An 18,370-nucleotide genomic window follows, 5' to 3' on the forward strand; every position below is an offset into this window, starting at 1 on the left:
GAAATGACTGTGGTCTCCATTCCCTCCATGCCATTGCTGCTACTGTCGATCAAAATAAGCTTCCCCTAGAGATTTCTTTTAAATCTTTACTCTTGAAATGCTTCATTAAAATTTTGAGTCATAAAATAGGAAACGTCCATTTTATGCATCCCGAATTTTGCTCTATGTGGCTTCCTGTCCAGAGTGCAAATTATTAAAATTGACACAGGATGTGTGTGCAAGGTAATATCCCCTTTCGTAGGCTCTTCTCTAAATTTCAAGATATTCTGTAGAGTGGATTAGATTATGCAGTGAGTAGGGACTCTGAAGAGAAAATAGAATTGTGTATTGATGCCTTCAGAAATATTATTTGATGGCAATAAAATATTCTCTGAAATTCCCTTCAGAGGAGAGAAAATGGAGTTTGTTTGCAGTAATTGCATTTTCTAGCATTTGCTCTCACACTTTCCAATATAAGCCAATTGGAACCTGGGATTTGGTTTTGCTTATTGGCGAAAGTACCATGTAAATTGATCTGTGATGCATTTAAAGAATATGCTTTTGAAAGTTTGAAAATTGAGATGGCTTTTTCTTATTAGATTTCAAGAGTATTAGGGTTCATTTCTATATTTTAGTCTAATGTAATATTAGCCAAATACGTTCTTTTTCAATTTAGTTTTAATCAAGTTCTAGAAGACCACTTTCATCGAGCCCCAGTGGCACTGTTAAGGCCGAGATTTTATTTCCATTGTCAACCCTCTGTTCTGGCTGCTGTGGACCAGCCCCTTGGAGTCACAGCGCACTGACGGCCTGCATTCATCCTCCCAAACGTGTCGGTGTGCAAAAATAATAGCAGCTACTGCAAAAAGGTTTTTTTGTGGCTGTTCGTGGGGTTAAGGTGGGGAGGGAAGCTAAAAAGCCTCAAAATGGTTCATTTCCTTTAGAGAATATGGCCTTTATACCCGTGTTATTTTTGTTTAATTTGATTTTCACCATACTGAATGGTTTAAAATGCAAACACATAGGATTTGCATTTGTTCCTCTAATTATTCGGTGGAATAATTGCCACTTGCTTTTATAATTATTGCTGGAAAGAACACCTTTCCTCAGTTGCTTTTTAAACGCTTTGTGGGGAAAAACAACATAGTATTCTTCAGCTCACCTTAGACTTTGTCAGTTAGCACTACCAGTTTATTAAAGATATTCATGGACTATTCTTTTAAGGTGGCAGAAAGTAGGAGATAGACTACTTATCCTGAATGAAGTTACAGTGCAATACAGAGGACAAGTAAAAGTAATAATAAAAATAACAACAACAATCCTTCTTTATGTGTCAGGTTTGTATTAGGTCCTTTATTGATTTTTTTCAATCTGCATATCAACTCTGTGAGGTAGGTTGTACAATTATCCCCCTTTTTTTTTTCTGGTAAAAGGAAGGTTGAATAACATGTTTTGAGTTTGAGTTTCATAGGTAATAAGTGACAAAACCAGAAATTTGGTCCCAAATCTGATGACAAAGCCCCTGATCTTTTCATCATGCCACCTATCCCTACATTCTAATGCATTCAAATCATATGGATATGCTCACAGCTCGTCGGGACAAGACTCAACCATGTCTTTACTAATTCTTCTCTTGACTGTCCAGTGAACCTTGAATTGGATCCCCTTTAAGAGATAGTCAGTTCTGATCAAATTTGTTGTATGGGATGCAAATCTTTCTTAACAAGGCAAAGCTCTCATTTGTAAGGAGGAGGTTGGACAAAATAAACAAGGAAGAGACTGCCTATGGATCCAGTGGTCCAGCCAGGTCCTAATACTATTGGAGCTGCACTGCAGTGAGCAGTTACCACCACAGCTTCACATGCAGGACATGTTGTGCTGATCTGGGTGGCAACTTAGAGATACTCTTTTGGGGAACAAAGAGGACATTGTCATTCATTTTTCCTACCTTGTGATTGTCTTTTAAAATGTACCTGTTTAAATGAGGGTTTGTATGTGTGCATGTATGTGTGTTTGTGCTTTTAAGTCACAAAAAGTTAGGTTGGAATAGGTTATGATTGAGACAGGAATGCGTACAAATGAGCTGCTACCGAGCAAGAATCAAATCTCTGAGCTGTTTTCAGATCCTTAATAGTTATGAGTCCTAGTGGCCTGTCCCTTCATGGTTTATACTGCTTCGTATGTTACCTGTCATCAGTGCCTTCGCAGGTCCAGAGGGGGTTTGCTTTCCTCTGTGGGGGATAGACTTTTGTCTCCTTTGTGTGGATTAAGGCTTAGAACATCTCCTGGTGCCTTGGGATTCTTTTTGTGGAGGAGGCTGAAGAAGAGGAGGGAGTATTTCAGCCGTGGCTTCTTACGCCAGCCCTAATTCCTGCCCCAGACCACGGGGCTTTCATTCAGCCTTCCTTACTTGCTCCTGGGTTTCTGGCTCAGTCCTGACATTATTGTAATATAGTTTTCTGTGTTTAATATTTCTTAGACTTGGTTTCCCATTGCAAGCATGGAAGAAACCCTAATGCATGAGTTTCAGAGGAGAAGGTAGCAGTCTGAACCTGCTGTGTGGCTCCATCAGCAAGTGTGAGTATTAACGTTAGAGCTGTCAGGACTTGTGAAAATTAATGGAGCCTGACTGGGGACAGACTGAGGTCAGAGACAGAGCTTGCCCTGATTGAATGTTTCTGGTGGCTTTGCAGCCCAGGCAAGTGAGTGCAAACCGTGGAGCCGAGAGGGATTGCTGGAGGTTCATTCATTCACTTAACCAGGTAGGCAGTGGGCACCAACTCAGTGCCAAAGCATTTTTCTAGATGCTATAAGTATGGCAGGGAAAGGTTACAGCTGAGAAAGCTCTCTCCCTGTCTCCAGGCTGGACCTAGCTCTTCTCGGATATTAGCCCCTAGTAATCGTCGGTGAGCGGATTGAGATGGCACGTCTCCCAGGCTGCCCCACAGCCTCAGAGTTCTCCCATCTTCATAGCCATTGGTAGTACTTCTTTTCCTTTCGTTCTCCTGCAATATTTTCTGCTTGGGCAGTTTTTAAGCCCAAGTTATTCTTACTCAGTCCTCAGTGGAATACAGGGATTTTAAGAGTTTGAACATTCTCCCTCTCTGCTGGAGTCACAATAGTAAAAATACTATAATAATTTTAAACCTTCTTTGCTCCACCTTGGGGGTATAACAGGGTCCCATTATAATGCTGGCTGAAGGGAAGCGTCTTTTCCAAAAGGGGCCTGGCACTGCCCCGTGCAAGCTGAAGGTTTCAGAAATGTGATCGATCATAACATAGGTCTTTTGGTTACGGGCGGTCCCATGATAGTAGATCTGGCCATGTATCTGTTTTATTCTTTTTCATCTCAGAAAGGTAGTTTCTTCCTAGCACACTGGCAAGGAAAGTGAGCCCAAAGGCTGTGCCTTGTGATTTTCCGGGGCATCTGAGGTCCACAGCAGATTCTTTTTCTGTCTTGTCATCCCTGTGTGTCTTTTTTCTTGCTGCAGAGTGAGGTGAGCTTTATTTAGCATGAGGGTTGTGCCTCAAACATTTTTGCTATTCTCATTTATTTTCAAAGTCTATAATTCGGGAGTATGAAGAGGAGTGAGCATAAGGGCTGATGATCCTGCAGTTTATCAACTTTCTACATCTAGGTTTTATTTTACCCAGGAAACTGGCAAGTGATGTTGGCTTTGCGACGCTCTTCTTCACAAAGAACTACTATTGTATTCTGTTTGTTTTTTTTTTCCCTCATGGTTTTAGCAGAATAAATAGGAGATAGCGATTAATTAGCCTTGCTTATCAGATCCCTGATAACAGTGGAGCATGGCACAGGTGGCATCTGTTGTTAACCACAACCTGAGGGCCATTTGGTGTCCCTCTCTCCCACGACCCCCACTCCTGAGGAATGAAGAGTACGGGGCAGGAGCAGGAGCCATCTTCCAGCAGGTGGTGAGGAGATTCCCAAGAAGAGTGACTATTCTGGAGTTGACTTTGGATTTGGAGTTGACCTGAACTTGACTTTTCTACAAGAATACATCCCATAATGCTTTGAAGCAGAAAAATAGGTTGCGAGTGTATGAAATTAATTTTGAAAGACATTAATTTTTATTGGTGATATGTTGGGGGAAGGGGCAAGTTAGCAAAGAATCTTGTTTGGCCAAAGCCATTGTTTATGTGTGTTAAGTTTAAAATGGTGATGCATGTGTGCCCCAGTCCTATTACTTCTCCCTAATCCAATACACATTTTTGTTTTACCTCTGTGGTTCCTGTAGGCATTTAGGTTTATTTCCTTGAACTTCTATTCTCTTGCCATAGTCTCCTCTTCGTTCTCATATTAGAACCAACATGTTTTTAAATTCTGGGGCCCTGCCTAAAGCTGAGTGGTGGAGCATGTTTTCCTTCTCCTTCAAGTCTGTGGCTTTCCCTTGGGTAGGCTCTCAAATTCTTCTGGGAGCTAGAGGGTAAGAAATTATACCCATTGCTACAGTAGTATTTGGGAAATGCCTTAAATGCACCAGGATGTGTTGTCATATGGGAGACTGACATGGCTTGATGTCCCCTGGAAGACAAACCTGTGACATAGGCAGGCAGACCTCTTGAATGGGGAGCCCTGTGTCACAGCACAAACAAAAAGGACCCCAGCTTCCTGGAAGTGGAGAAAAGATCACTGTAGGTGGAGGAATGGCATGAGGAGGACTTGAGAAGGATCTAGAGCCGGCTGTTCACAACTTGGAATCTCCTGAAAGAATAACTAGCACAGGAGCCAGAAGAGCTATTCTTGTCCCCCTGGTGCCACCAACTTGGCCTGTGACTTTGCTCACCGAGTGGCAGCACCTCCCTTGCACTGTCTCTTCATCACTAAAATGGAATTGGAGATGTCAGTGGGTTTTCTTTTTAATGTTTTAAAGTCACCAATATTTTTCTTCACATGGAATATTTTCCCAAATTGTAAAATAAAGGACAGCAGTGCCGCTGGAGTGACCGTGAGCGCAGGTCCCTCCCTTCCGCGCGCGTCTGCCCTGCCCCAGCCCTGGAAGGCTCACGGGGCACAGCTTTCAAGCCACCAGGTCAGCTGTGCATGAGGATCCCTTTGCGTCCATGGGCTGTGATTTATGAGAGCCACTTGAAGTGACAGGTTAAATATCCAGAATGTGATAAGGGGGGGAGGTTGACCTTGACGCATTTCGCTGTATGCCTGCTCTAACGTTATGGGTTTATCAGACATGGACACACCTGAAGATCCGAACCTTTACTAAATACTCCGTTCCTCTCTACTCACTCAGAGAAGACTGCTGCATCTGATTCTAGGAAGGTGTTAAGGGACACTCCAAACGAATAGTCACTTGAAAGAAATAGAAACTGGATGTTCTCTGTCACAGGCCATGCCAGTCATTGTGAATGAGAGGCTGGTCCTGGCCTGGTTTTTTGGTATTCAGTAAATATGAGAAGGGATGGCTGACGGGACAACAGAAGGGGGAATGAAGTGATCTGTTTAGAGAACACATTTTGCAAGATTAGAATCATCTCATCAGAGGTAGCTGGGTTTGTCCTGCGCACAGCTTGAAGGCCTCTGAGGCCACCACCGTCACCTCTAGATCCACTTGCCTAATGACCTTAATGACACTCCTGTTAACCTGAAGGATGCCTTGGACCATGCCGGTTTCTGCCTTTGGAAAATCCAGGTTTTCATTTCCATCGTCTGAGGCTGTGCTTTGAGAATAGTGACATTGTGCCATATTTTCTTGATAGCAACTGGGAAGTTTAATCATTATAATAATCATCATAATGCAGCTACTGAATGATTATGAAGTGTTAGAAATGATAGGTTCTTTATATGCAGTATCTTGCTTAAAGCTCACCAAACCTCTGGAGTAGTATTGTTATTTTCCTCCTGTTTATATTTTAGGAAACTCTATTTTAAACATTTGTTGAAGATTATTTGGGTAGGCTGGATTTGGGGGCAGAGAATAGGCCCTTCAGGGGGACAACATGACACTGGTTTAAATCTTGTCATAGCCCAAGATGACAAGCTCAGTTCCTGGAATTCTAAGGAAGCTCCTGGCAAGTCTTGCAGAGAGGTTCACTCATTCCTTCACTTATTCATCAAATACTAGTTGTGTGCCTGCCATTTGGATGGTATTGAACTAGGTACTTTCTGTCATATAAAGAACTACAAGCCATATGTGCTCCATGCTTTCACAGACCCGGCAGACTAGAGGGGAGACAAGACATAGGCAAAAAGCAAAACTTAAAAAAAAATAGAGTAAGAAGTAATTAACATGCCCTGATTGTTTTTACTCCATATCATGCATGTGCTTTAGAAGTTTTTTGTCATTTTATCTTAAAAATAACCTACGAGGGAAAGGTGCAGTTATTACCCACGTTTGCTAGTGCACCTTAGAGAACATAAGGAGCTATAGGCCACAGTGAAGCCATAAACTTAGCTGCACCCAAGGTTATGCAGCTAACACTTGGCAAGGCCAGGAGTCCCCGCACCAAGCCCCATGCTGCCTCTGTGGTTTAAATTCTGGTCTTTTAAAAATTGAATCATAAAGAATAGAAATGTGAGACGTACAATAAGAAAATGTTAACTAATACCCATAGAAGATGAAGAGGGAGAGTGTAATGAATCAGCTGGGAGGCAAAGGGAGCAGAGGAAGAAGAGAGAGGCAAGGAAACTTCAGAGGGGGAGGAGGGGAATGAGAATGCAACATCCCTAATCAGGGGAATTGATGCTTTGAGGGACGGGGTGCGCTGTGCTGCGTGTGATCAATGGAGGTAAGAATTGAGAACAAAGTCTTGGCTTTGGCTATTAGGAGAGTATTATCGACATTCCAGGATAAGCTTTTGGAAGAGAGTAGAAACAGAAGCCAGATTTTGTTCCGTAAATCCTGAGTGACCATTCATCTCTAAGTTGCTAATTCTAGTGATAGAGCGAGTGGTCCGTCAGGCAACACAAACCTGAGGAACAGGACTGATGTGAGAAGTAATAGAAAGTGGGGAGGCCTGTGGCAGACTGAAGGTCAGTGTCACCTGAACTTTTACTTTTCCAAAATAAGCTAGAACTCCTGATTTTTAAATATTAGTTCAGTTTTTAAAAAATGAAACACAGTTGAGGGCCAACTATAATATATCTGTGGGCTGAATTTGGGCTGCCAGGTGCTATGCTAGCTGCTGGAATTCTCCATCCAGAAGTATAGACATGAAATGAGGAAAGCATCCCAAAGTAACAGCCAAGTTAGGAATGGTTTAGGATTTTATGTGAGGCATGTGTGTGTGTGTGTGTGTGTGTGTGTGTGTCAAGGGCTGCTTGGTTTTTGTTTTCTTGGGATGGGTAAACATAAACTCACTAAGGAGGAGGTTTAGAGAGAGAGAGAGATCCAAAATAATCAGAGAGCTGTCTGGAAAAGGAACGCGCCAGTGGGAGTGGGAGGAATGGGATTAAGAGGCCAATTATTAAAAAGATGAGGCGATGCAAACAGAATGATAGGAAAGCTAAAAGGAGGAAGTAAAGGGAGCCTACCTTGAGGTTAGAGGACACATTGTTCGCCAAGTGGGAAGTCAGAAGGAGCTTGGCCCTGGCCGGTGTGGCTCCGTTGGTTGGAGCATGTCTGGTAAACTGAAAGGTTGCGGGTTTGATTCCCAGTCAGGGCAATATACCTAGGTTGTGGTTTAAGTCCCCAGTCAGGGCATGGATGAGAGGCAACCAATCTATGTTTCTCACATCGATGTCTCTCTCTCTCTCTCTCTCCCCCTTTCCCTCTCTGTAAGCATGTGCTTGGGTGAGGCTTTATAAAGAAAAAAGAAAAAAAAAGGCAGCCTGGCAGCTAGAGAGGAGTTGGGGAGAGTTTTGTGGTGACTACTTAGGGAACAGGCAGCAGCAAGAATGTGGGACAGTTAGAACTGCAGAGGAGCGGCGAGGACCCAGCTGACTTGCACTACCCTTTACTTTGAAGTGAGCATCTATGTATGTGATACCACCAGGCGATACAGGTATAGTAGAAGATACAGATTAGAAGGAGACTTAATTTCAATGCCTAAAGTTTGTGGCTTCACGGTGGTCCATAGCTCAAACCCAAACGGGAAGTGGACTGCTTTCCCACATTTTATTCTCACTTGCTCCCACCATCATATCTGTGAATTATCTGTACTATTATTTGTCCAGTAGTTTTCTTTAAATTATTTCATTTCATCTGTCAGGTGGGGCAAAAGTGGGTTCACAGTTGTGAGTACATGAAACGTAGAGTTCATTCTTGTATTATCATTTATTAGTTACTTTATCATTTTCCATACAAACAACTCTAAACCTACTTTTGCTCCACCCTCGATAAAAATAGAAAAATGAACTGACGTATTATTTGTACTGTTATATTGTATTTTTTCAAATAGCGTTTTTAAAATATACAAAAAACTATTTGACATTTTGCCAAAAGTTCATCTCCCTTCTACCTAAAATAATTTTCTATATCACAAGTAGAACATGTATCATGTCTTGGGAAAGGTGCGACTGGTTAGCTATAGAGTTCTTTAGGTCATTCAAAGCAAGCATTTTTTTTTCCATGTTAGAATAACTGGATGTGGCCTTTTTTTTTTTTTTTTTATTCATGCAGGTCCGCTTCTATGGGTTGGTCTGAATAAAAGAGATAAAAAGCAGGCACCTTTTTGTTTGATGCTATTTGAATACCAAGAAGTTTGGAGCTTGACTGCAGAGCCTTCCAAATTAATCTGGTATGGAAGGAAACTAGAATGCTGTCAAGTAACAGATTTGTCAGCTGCCCTGCTTACACTTTTCATATAAAACATAAAGGTTGGCAGATTATAGATGAAAGGTCAGTTCAGCAAAAAAAGAATATATGTCAGACAATCTCATAACATAGGTAACAGAGAATGGAAGTTGAAACTACTATTGGATTCTCAGAAAGAGATGAGTTTGTTGGCAATGTGTAAATTTCATCACTTTCTGCGGCTGTTCATTTTGGTGGCTACTCCTTTATGTCGAGTCTCCCAATTTGATTTAAAAGACACTGAGGAGTCCTGTCTTCCTGAGAAAGATTTACTTTGCAGCAGTTTTACTTTTTTTTCCCCCAAACTGGTCTGAAAGGCAAACATGTAGCTCCTTTTGTCTTGTCTCCCAATCTCACCCATGCCATCCCTGCACCAAAGCTCTAAAATGGAAAAAGCGAGAAGCCAACCCTTCTTGCAAGAGCAGTGGTGCATGAAGAAAGGGTTTACAGTGAGTCCATCATCATGAATGATTAAAGGGGAACCGGGCAGCTACAGCGTGAATTGTACAAATAGAGTTGCTCAAAGATTCATGCCAGTAGGACCTGTCTTGGAACAAATTACTGTCCAGGAAAACAGTCCAACCTCGGCAACACAGGTGAATCGGGGGATGTGATATTAGGCCAGTGGGGTCACAGAGCCATGATATTAGAGTTGTGGGGCATCTCACAGATTTCCAGTATGTGCAGTGCTGGGAATTTGCAACCTGTTAATATATCTTTCATCTGTATTTTAAGGGCAAGGAATAGTGAAAAATATATTCATTCGATCCAAGTAGATTGCAATATGCATTGCACTTCTTATTGCCTTATGCTAGTGTAGGTTATAAACTCCCATAAAAATGCACTTGAGAGAGGCTTCCTATTTTCCATAAGCTGTCCTCCTTGCAAAAAACTGAGGCCAAAGGCATTCACAGCACCGTGGGCTAAGTAGTCAAGGATACCCACCAACAGTTGGCCGCAGTGTTTTCAGTTTCATCTTCTACAGTGTTATTTCCTGACTGCTTTCATCTCTCTCTTTAGTCTCCCCATAACCTCACATGCTATATATGCAATTTTATTACTGTTAGAAACATAAAGTGGAAGCTAAAGAAAAACCAGTAGCATTACAAAGCATATTCTGGCAATCTTAAAAATCGCTTCAGTATTAGAAGAAATGTTTGCCCTGTGCTGCTGGGATTATTGGGGACTTCACGGTGTAATTGCTACAGTTTGCATTGCTGAAATGCAAGTGGACCCATGACAAAGTTTGCTCCCCACTAAAAAAAAAAAAAAAAAAAGAAGAAGAAGATACAACTCTCTCCCCCACTAAGCTTCATTAATTATATCATTGACTCAGACTTGCTGGTAAGGACCAATTCTTTACAACAAGTGTATCCAATTTCCTGCTAGTGGTAACTTTCATTCTTCCTGGAATAGCAGGAAACATTAATTTTTCGTTGGACCCAGGAGTCTCAGAAAGCTGGAATTATAGGCATTATTGTCCCACCCTTTTTCCTTTCAAAATGAAATGAAATGAAATGAAATGAGCAACAGCCCAGCGGTGAGGCTTGAGGGATGGGTAATGAAAGCGAATAGAAAGGGCATTAATTTCAGGACGGGGACAGCTGCCCAGCACTATCTCCCTTTGGATTTTGGTTCTTAGAGCATCACGGTGAGTTATTAATATGTATGATCTGTACTTTATTCAAACATTATAAATCTATGCAGAAGTCTGGTGTTTGGGTTTTCCTTTATAGCTTTCATTCTTCTTCCCAGAATTATCTCATTTCGATCGGGAAACTTTTGCATAAAAAGCGCACACCAAGAGCTCACATTTCCATACTATAAATATTAAAAGGGGGTTAAGCTTTACAGTTTCTTCTCCCATTCCCAATGGGTGGAAAGTTAGCCTTCTAATGGGGGGTTTTGGGGGGCAGGAGGAGGCACTATTAATGTTCTTTTTATCCTCAAACCAAAACATAAACTTTAACTTACAATAAGAAATTGTACTATGTAGTTCCTTTTACTTATGTAAATTGTGGAATGCTTGGCTGATCCACATCTTTTATATGAAGGATATGCTGAAAATCTAGCAGTTTTCTGAGTTGTTAAGAATAGTTGGTTTGCTTATTTTTTTATTAAAGTATAGTTGACGTACAATTTATGTTAGTTTCAGGCAAACAGCAGAGTGATTCTACGTTTATATACCCTACGATGTCATCTGCTTGTTTTTCGAGGACCAAACCAAGTCCAGACCTTTTTGTAAGGAATGTGATTAAAGTGCTTTCTGCTGAATTCATCACAGTGACTCTGTAGCATACAGAAGAGGGAAATGGAACCAGAAAACTTAATGTCTTCTTAGTAGCTTTTTAGCTTCTTAGCAGCTTCCCATCTCCCATTTATTGTCATTTTTGTTAGCATAAAGGAGTAGTCATAAATTTTGGTTCCCATGGAAATATAAAGGAACGCACGAGGTATTTCATTTGGGTATGCCGTCTGTTAATCACGCAGTCTCGGCTGTTGTACTTCATGATGGGAAATGAACGTGCTAATTGGTGCTCTTTTTTTCTTATTTCAGGAAACCTGCCATATGAATATAAAATAGTGATTGCTGGGAATCATGAACTGACATTTGATAAGGAATTCATGGCAGACCTTGTAAAACAGGACTACTACCGTTTCCCCTCTGTGTCCAAATTGAAACCAGAGGACTTTGACAACGTTCAGTCCCTCCTGACAAACAGTATTTACTTACAAGACTCGGAGGTAACTGTGAAGGGATTCAGGATATACGGTGCACCTTGGTAAGTGTGTGTTTGAACAGCCTCGCCCTCCATTTTTTTTTCTCACCTGCTCAGCCTTCAGAAAGTGGGGTGCCAACTTGGGTGCTTTAAAGGAAAAGGATAAGCTGGAAAGAAACCTTATTGCTGTATTCCCGACAGAACACAGAGTCTGGCCCTGCTGCAAAGGGCTGTGTTGATTGCTTTCGTTGTGGTGCAGAGGTCTTTAGGCAAGATTGACAGGAACAGGGCTTTGGCAGATAAGGGTGGGGCTTCGCGTGTGTCTGTGAGACACAGAGGGATTTGGGGAAGGTCACCATTGCTCCTTTCCACATGGGTTCTGCTGCTCTGGACGTCCCCTCGGCCTTCGGTCACTCATTTCCCTTTATACTGGAAGCTGTCATGGAATATTTTGCTTAGATGAGGGTTTCTTGAATCTTACTACACATCAGAATCGCTAACTGAAGAAATACAGATGTTTGAAGCCTGGCCCGTCGAGACTCTGATCCTCCTCCCTGAAGTGGAGCCCAGTCATCTGTATTTTTCAAAGCTCCCCAGAGAAGGCTGATGCCCAGACAGTTTGGAAGTCATGGGTTGAGAGCTCAGGACTAGAGTTCTGAGCCCTGAGATCTACAAAACTTGAAGCAGGTGCATGTTCTCTAGTGCCAGACAAGAAGTATTTTGACCTTGGCTCGATCAGTTGTCTGTTGTCTTGTTTTGAAGAACCTAATTCACAGAGGTTGAGCCCCAGTTTCTGCATCCCCAAAGGGGTGAAAATAATACATCCTTTAGAGGGGTTTCATGAGGATTAAATTAAGTGACATTTGCTGTGGATTTAGAGGAATACCTACTTGATGGTTTACTTAGGATAGTAATTTTCTGGCCTTGGATCTGCCGACGTATTTATGTGAACTTGAGCCTTCAGAGCCAGTTATTTTTTTCATCTTCAAAATGGGAGTGTTAGATCAGAAGGTCAGTGTCAAAGAAGGCTTGGATTTTTATTATTTATTTACTTTTCAAGAGCTCTGTGTGCATATAGAGCGGAACAATTAACTTTTACTTACCCAACCTGGAGAGGCAGTCCAGTCCCACCCCAGGAGTTGCAGATGGAGGCTGGAATAGAACAGTGTACGTTCAGATTGGCCACCCCATTCCACAGTTTGCTTTGTCCTCTATAGAATAGAAAGTTAAAACATTTTCTATTTTACTTGACATTTCAAGGACTGATGAGCGGATACAGGAAGTATACTCATGTTAAAATCAACCTGACAATGATTGTGAACTCTTAATCGAGTTCTTACTGTATGTGCCAGGCACTATTCTGAATCTTCTATCTCTATCATCTGATTTGTTTTAAATACCTTTAAGAGATGGGCACTATTATGATTCTTATTTGGCGGATGAGAAACCTCAGGCACAGAAAGGCTCAGTGACTGCTCAAGAATCAGAGACTAAATGGTAGCAGCCTCATTTGAGTCTGACAGCAGAGCTCACGGTGTGGCTGAGGTGGCAGCGGTCAAGGTGTGGTCATTGGCGTGTATTATCTGCAGCGGATGTTTCCAGCTGTAGTGACCTGCATCAGTTCATTTTTTTAATATGTGAGAAGGTGGTAAAGGGAAAAGAGAAGAAAGAGTAGAAATTAGTCTTATCAAACAGGAATCTGAAAAAGGACCCCAGGGTAGTGTTAGCTGTTGATGTTACGATTTCTGGATAAAGAGGGGGGGAGAGGGAGCTGTCCCAGCTGTCGCCCAGCTTCCTCCTTAATGACTGTCTACGAGCTGAGCAATGACCTCTGACTGACAGAGAAGTCATGTGGTGCTATTTTTTCACTAACCTCAGATGATTTTTTAAAAATCTTCAAAGGGCACTGAAGATGGAAGGTTATTCCTGAACAAACAGGACTTTCTGAGACCCCTGGATCGGTAGTTGCCGAAATGATGACAGCAAACAAACCTCCTCTGTTGTCGGAGCAGATTCAAACCTGCTTAGGGTCTGGTTTAGCTAAATCAGATTACGGCTGTGATGAATGAGGGAATGATTTTTGGGTCCTGGGGCAGATCTGGCAGCATCTCAAGAAATTAAACAAACAAACAAAAAACAGAGTAATTCAAATATGTGATGCGATGGGGGATAATTTTATTTTGGTGATGGTACAAACTTGGGACGAAGTTTATGTCTGAACTGGATTTATATCATTAAAAAACTTTATTTTAATGTTGGAAAAGATGGTAAAGTCAAGAAGATAGACACCCTTAGCCATCTGAAGTGTTTTCCTGAGGTTGTTTTATATGTAATTTGCTGGGATTTCCAGGATGTCTGAACTACTTCCTGCCTAGCATCACTTTACAACCAGGGAGATGGTTATGTGGAATTTGTCTCATCCATAGGAATTGTTACTACTTTGTCTTTTGAATAAAAATGCAGAGGTTGACAGAAAGGAAGTTTCAGACTCATCCTATATTTTGGAGGCATCAGTAGTTTGGATCTTACTATGAAGATGTTTTGTTAAAATTAATATTCCCAGCACTGCTGATAATCTGAAGCTTGATTTAGGAGCGCCTACATGCACATTTCTGTGCAGGGAGGACAGATTCTCCTAGATCTCCCACTTATTCAGCCCCAGGACCTGGGGCGAGTTTCCAAACACCCCCACGTGTCTGCTTTCTCATCTCTAAAGTGGGCGATAGCAACATTACTTCCCTCACATGGTTGTTAGGAGGATATATGAGTTAATGCATCCGCAGCACGCAGAACACTTCCTGGCATCCAGTGAGCGTTCGATAAGTGGTAGGTATTACTGATAGAGTGGGGTTGGTGTTTCCAGTCTACTGTAAACTTTTGTCCACTTCATACAAAGACTGTTGCACTAGGAGTCAGATGGGGTGGGTTCTAGCCCTAGTTCAGCTTCTATTGATTGGTTGATACCAGCTGACTCACTCAACTTCTCTATTGGTAAAAACAGAGGCAAGGTCAAGATCAAGATCTTGGGGGCATGCTTGATTATTTTCATGTCTCATACAATTTTTAACCACTTTCACTATTAAGAATTTAACTGGAAGCCCAGTTACCACTTTTCTTCCTTCAGAAGTTAGGTTTTTCCGTTCCTGAGTTTTGCTCATAGGTGAAAGCCTGCTTAGTAACCTATTAGACATGGCAACCCCAAAATACTGTAAACTGATTTGAGTTAGATGCTTTTCTAATGACTTTTTGGAGGAAAAACTAAGTTCTGATTTGCTGATAGTGCTAGTGGTTTTAATCTAAAAACACATCAAGTAAGAATGTTAATACTAAGGATTTCCATCCTCTCATAAGTTTCTCAAAAGTAATTGCTATCTGACCAGGAAGCTAGCAATGACTCATGTATCTAAAAAATGGATTGTGACTTGGTGTCCTAGAAAAGGGTATCTGTTACATGTTTGTAACTTATAGCAGAGCCGAAAGCTTCCTGAAGGTCAGGGAAGATGAAAGCATATCGCCTGATTTACAATTTAGCAGGAATTTATATGTGGAAAGTGACCGACAACACTCCAGAGCATTCATGTGTGTTCACAACTGACATGCACTGTGGTACTTCTTAGATCTCCTAGGGAGAGGATTTGGATGTTGTTTGATAGGCCTGGGAAAATTCAGTGGCCTGCACTGAAGACGTTGTAAGTGGGATGGCTTGTCCTGGATGAAAGGTGCTCTCCTAGAAGGAGGACAGGAGTTGACAGATTCCTGGGAACACCCCTGCCTCAAGAGGCCTTATGGCAGGGTCTGTGGCTTCTATATATAGTCATACCTAGGACTCATCAGCTTCAGAGCTCGTCAGACTCTGTACTTGTTACATTTTTGACAAGAAAAAAATGTTTCAGCACTCAGCACATGCTTGGGACTCACTCCACGTGCTAACACTCATGAGTCACCACACTGTCCCACAACAGAAAATGCCTCACGGTTCGGTTCTCATCAGGTTTGGCCCTCCTCAGGAGCTCTGAAAAAAATTAATGATGAATACCACTGTATTTTCCTTCACCATTTGGTTATTCCAAAAATCTTAAAGAAAGGAATTGGGCATAATGTGTTGTCATCTTTGGAAGTAGCAGTTCAACTACACCTTTTCTCAAATTCTCCTGTTATGAGCTTCCCTCCCTCTTTGGGGGGACAGAAAAAGAGGGCCTTGTGTTGCGAGGCAGTTACATCCACCTAGGACTTAGCTATCACAACGGGAAAGCGTGTGGGTTTCTTGTATCCCTCATGTTGATTCTTTGCTGCCAGGATGGTTCCTGATTTCCTTTTCTCGGTCACTCTCAGCTCTGGAATGCCTTTTCCAAAGGCTGAGTGTGGTTGGGAGGAGGAGACAACACTCACTCTAATCTGTCAAATATTGGCCCCTGTGGTAACTAACTGCTTGTCTGGCCAGGGAAGAGGGGCACCGGAATTTTAGAATCCTTTTTGTATTTTTGGTTACTGATCTGTGGAGCCCGCGTTTTAATGCAAGCAGGTTTCAGTAAACTCACTCCTGGAACTTGGCATTTAAACATCAACTAGCCCCTTCTTTTTTTAATTTTTTTTTCGCCGTTTTCAGTGCTCTTTTGTTACTCAGATGCTGTATAGAAAAAGGTGGGGCGGGGGGAATCCCGGTACTAACTAATCAGCAGCCAAACTGCAAAAAGGAAAAAGAGTCTATATGGCTTGACTGAAGCAGAGCAGTCGTGTGGTTCCACCACGGCCTGTGCCTCTTTCCCCTCTTCAACAGAAATGCATAGCTGGTCTCCCATGGCTTTTAATGAATATGAGTGGGGCTTTCTGATGTGCAGGAATTTGATCTCTGTGCTGACCAAAGGGTCAGGAACAAAGAGCACACTTTTTCATGTTAGAGTAGACCCAGGTGTAATTTGTCAGATTTAGTAACTGTGGAGGAAGTGCCTTAACTTCTGCAGCAGGAAAATTAGATCTGGGGCCTAGGCTGTGTAATTCTAAAACGGCTGAAATAGCAAGAGAAAGCCCATTTGAGTTGCATTTTCACAGGAAGTGTGAGCAGGATTTGTTTTTTTCTCCCTCCTCTCTTTTCCCCACCGTTGGATCATAAACATGTTGAATTCATTCATTCATTTAGATGTAATTTTCTCAGCATTTTTTAAAGTGGGAGTTAAGTGTTGATTTTGCTCTGCAGCATTTATAATTGTGCTTGCATACCAATAGCTACAGGGTTGCTCACGTTTCCTTGTTCTGTTCAGTGTGATAGTACTTTATGTTTACCCTGTCAGAAGAGCTTCAGATGTTTTTATTTCCAATTATAAGTTTTGCAATGCATCATGTACTTTGATGACAGTCTTCAAGTTCTTGAAATAGCGAACAAATTAACAGCAGATATTGAGAGAAAGGATTAGAAAAGCAATTGGCAGCTCATATGATAGAATTCAGTTATGGGGATGGGTGGAATGGGCTCGTTTATTTTATTTTCAGTCATACTTTGTAATTAACTTGGGCCAAAAAAAAAAAAAAGAAGGAGAAAGAAAGAAACAACTCCACGTTCAGCAGGAAAGTCCTTTCACACTAAAGAACCAGAACTGTACAAACAATATTGGTTCTGTACCACGTTCTCAGGATTCCGGCTTTTATTCAGGAAGCTTCAGAAAGGTATTGGCACAGAAAAAGGTCTCTATGTGTGTGTTAAACAAATATGCACTCTGCTTTTACATGATTCTGTTTAAAGGCCCAGGCTAACATTTCATTTTTCTTGGCTCGGGGCCCACAGACTCTCCCATTATGAAACCTATGGCCGCTCTGCCCTGCTCTAGGGTTTCAGGCTCTGTTTACATTTTTGCCCATTTCAGAATACAGCTGACTGCTCTTCGAGCCGCCCGGGATCAGATTCACTTCTGGTTTAACAACTGCCCTGTTTATTTGAAAAAGAAGAAAGCAAAACCGATCACTTTGCTTCCTACCTCCCGTTGATAGCCGTGCCAGTAAATAGAATTTTGAAAACTGGTTTATGCAGGACCTGTGATGTTGGATCCACCTGTGCCTTTTTGCTCACGCTGCCCAAACCTCGAAAGCTTGTTATGGTGCCTTTAGCTGATGCGTTGGTGGTCAGTATATGGACCCACGTGGCACAGAAAGAAGTCATGTGCATATCAGCATCTGCCGAACTTAAATTTTTGCCTACACATTCTGGGAGACAAACTCAGTTAGCAAATAACAATAATAAATTTGGATGGTATTTTTTGCTCCAAGAATGTGCACATGTGTTATGTCACTTGGGTTTCACAACACTTCTAAATAATTAAAATAGAGTATGTATTAATAACAATAGCCAGCTTTTACAAGTGTTTATATTCTACTCATTATAGCCCCCTCTTGGCAGAGGAGACCAAGATAGAGTTTTTGACAGAGAGGGTGACTTGCCCAAAGTCACGCAGCTGGTTTGGGGAGAAATGGGACTAGAATCCAGAGTTCCTTTGCTGAGTTCTCCAGACTAAACCAGGATATCCTAGTAACCACAGACGTCCCTCTACTCATCAACCCACGGCAACCCGGGATGTGGTCGCCTGGGACTCTGGGCTGTTTCCCTCCAGTTACAAAAAGGGCGGACAGATCCAGGCCAGTGTGCTGCAGAAGCTCGCGGGACTCAGTGATGAGGTGCTTGCAGTAGGCATGTTGAGGGGCACAACAAATGAACAATTCAGTATCTTTTACATGGTGTGCTCTGCAAGCTAGGGTTTTCAAAATGAAAAACCTGTGTCTCACAAGACATGGATCAGCTCCTTCTGGTCTTTCTGCTCTGTGGAGACAGCTTCCATTTCCATTGCACACCCATTGTGGGGTGGGGGGGAAGTGTCAGGTGCATGTGGCTTTTTCCCTCCAAAGCACCAAGTG

The 18,370-nt window shown here is 42.0% G+C and overlaps 1 protein-coding gene across 1 annotated transcript in view; it reads left to right on the forward strand.

Moving 5' to 3' along the window:
• The window catches only part of MPPED2 (metallophosphoesterase domain containing 2), a 157,953-nt gene that overhangs the window by 70,155 nt on the left and 69,428 nt on the right, over nt 1–18,370 (forward strand). Inside the window, exon 4 of the mRNA XM_054585970.1 lies at nt 11,308–11,533. Coding sequence (XP_054441945.1) covers nt 11,308–11,533 — 226 coding nt within the window. The remainder of the gene's footprint in view (nt 1–11,307; nt 11,534–18,370) is intronic.

This window comes from Pteronotus mesoamericanus, unplaced genomic scaffold (assembly GCF_021234165.1).
Source record: "Pteronotus mesoamericanus isolate MK-2021 breed Mesoamerican mustached bat unplaced genomic scaffold, CSHL_Meso_final contig_90, whole genome shotgun sequence".
NCBI classification, from domain to species: domain Eukaryota; kingdom Metazoa; phylum Chordata; class Mammalia; order Chiroptera; family Mormoopidae; genus Pteronotus; species Pteronotus mesoamericanus.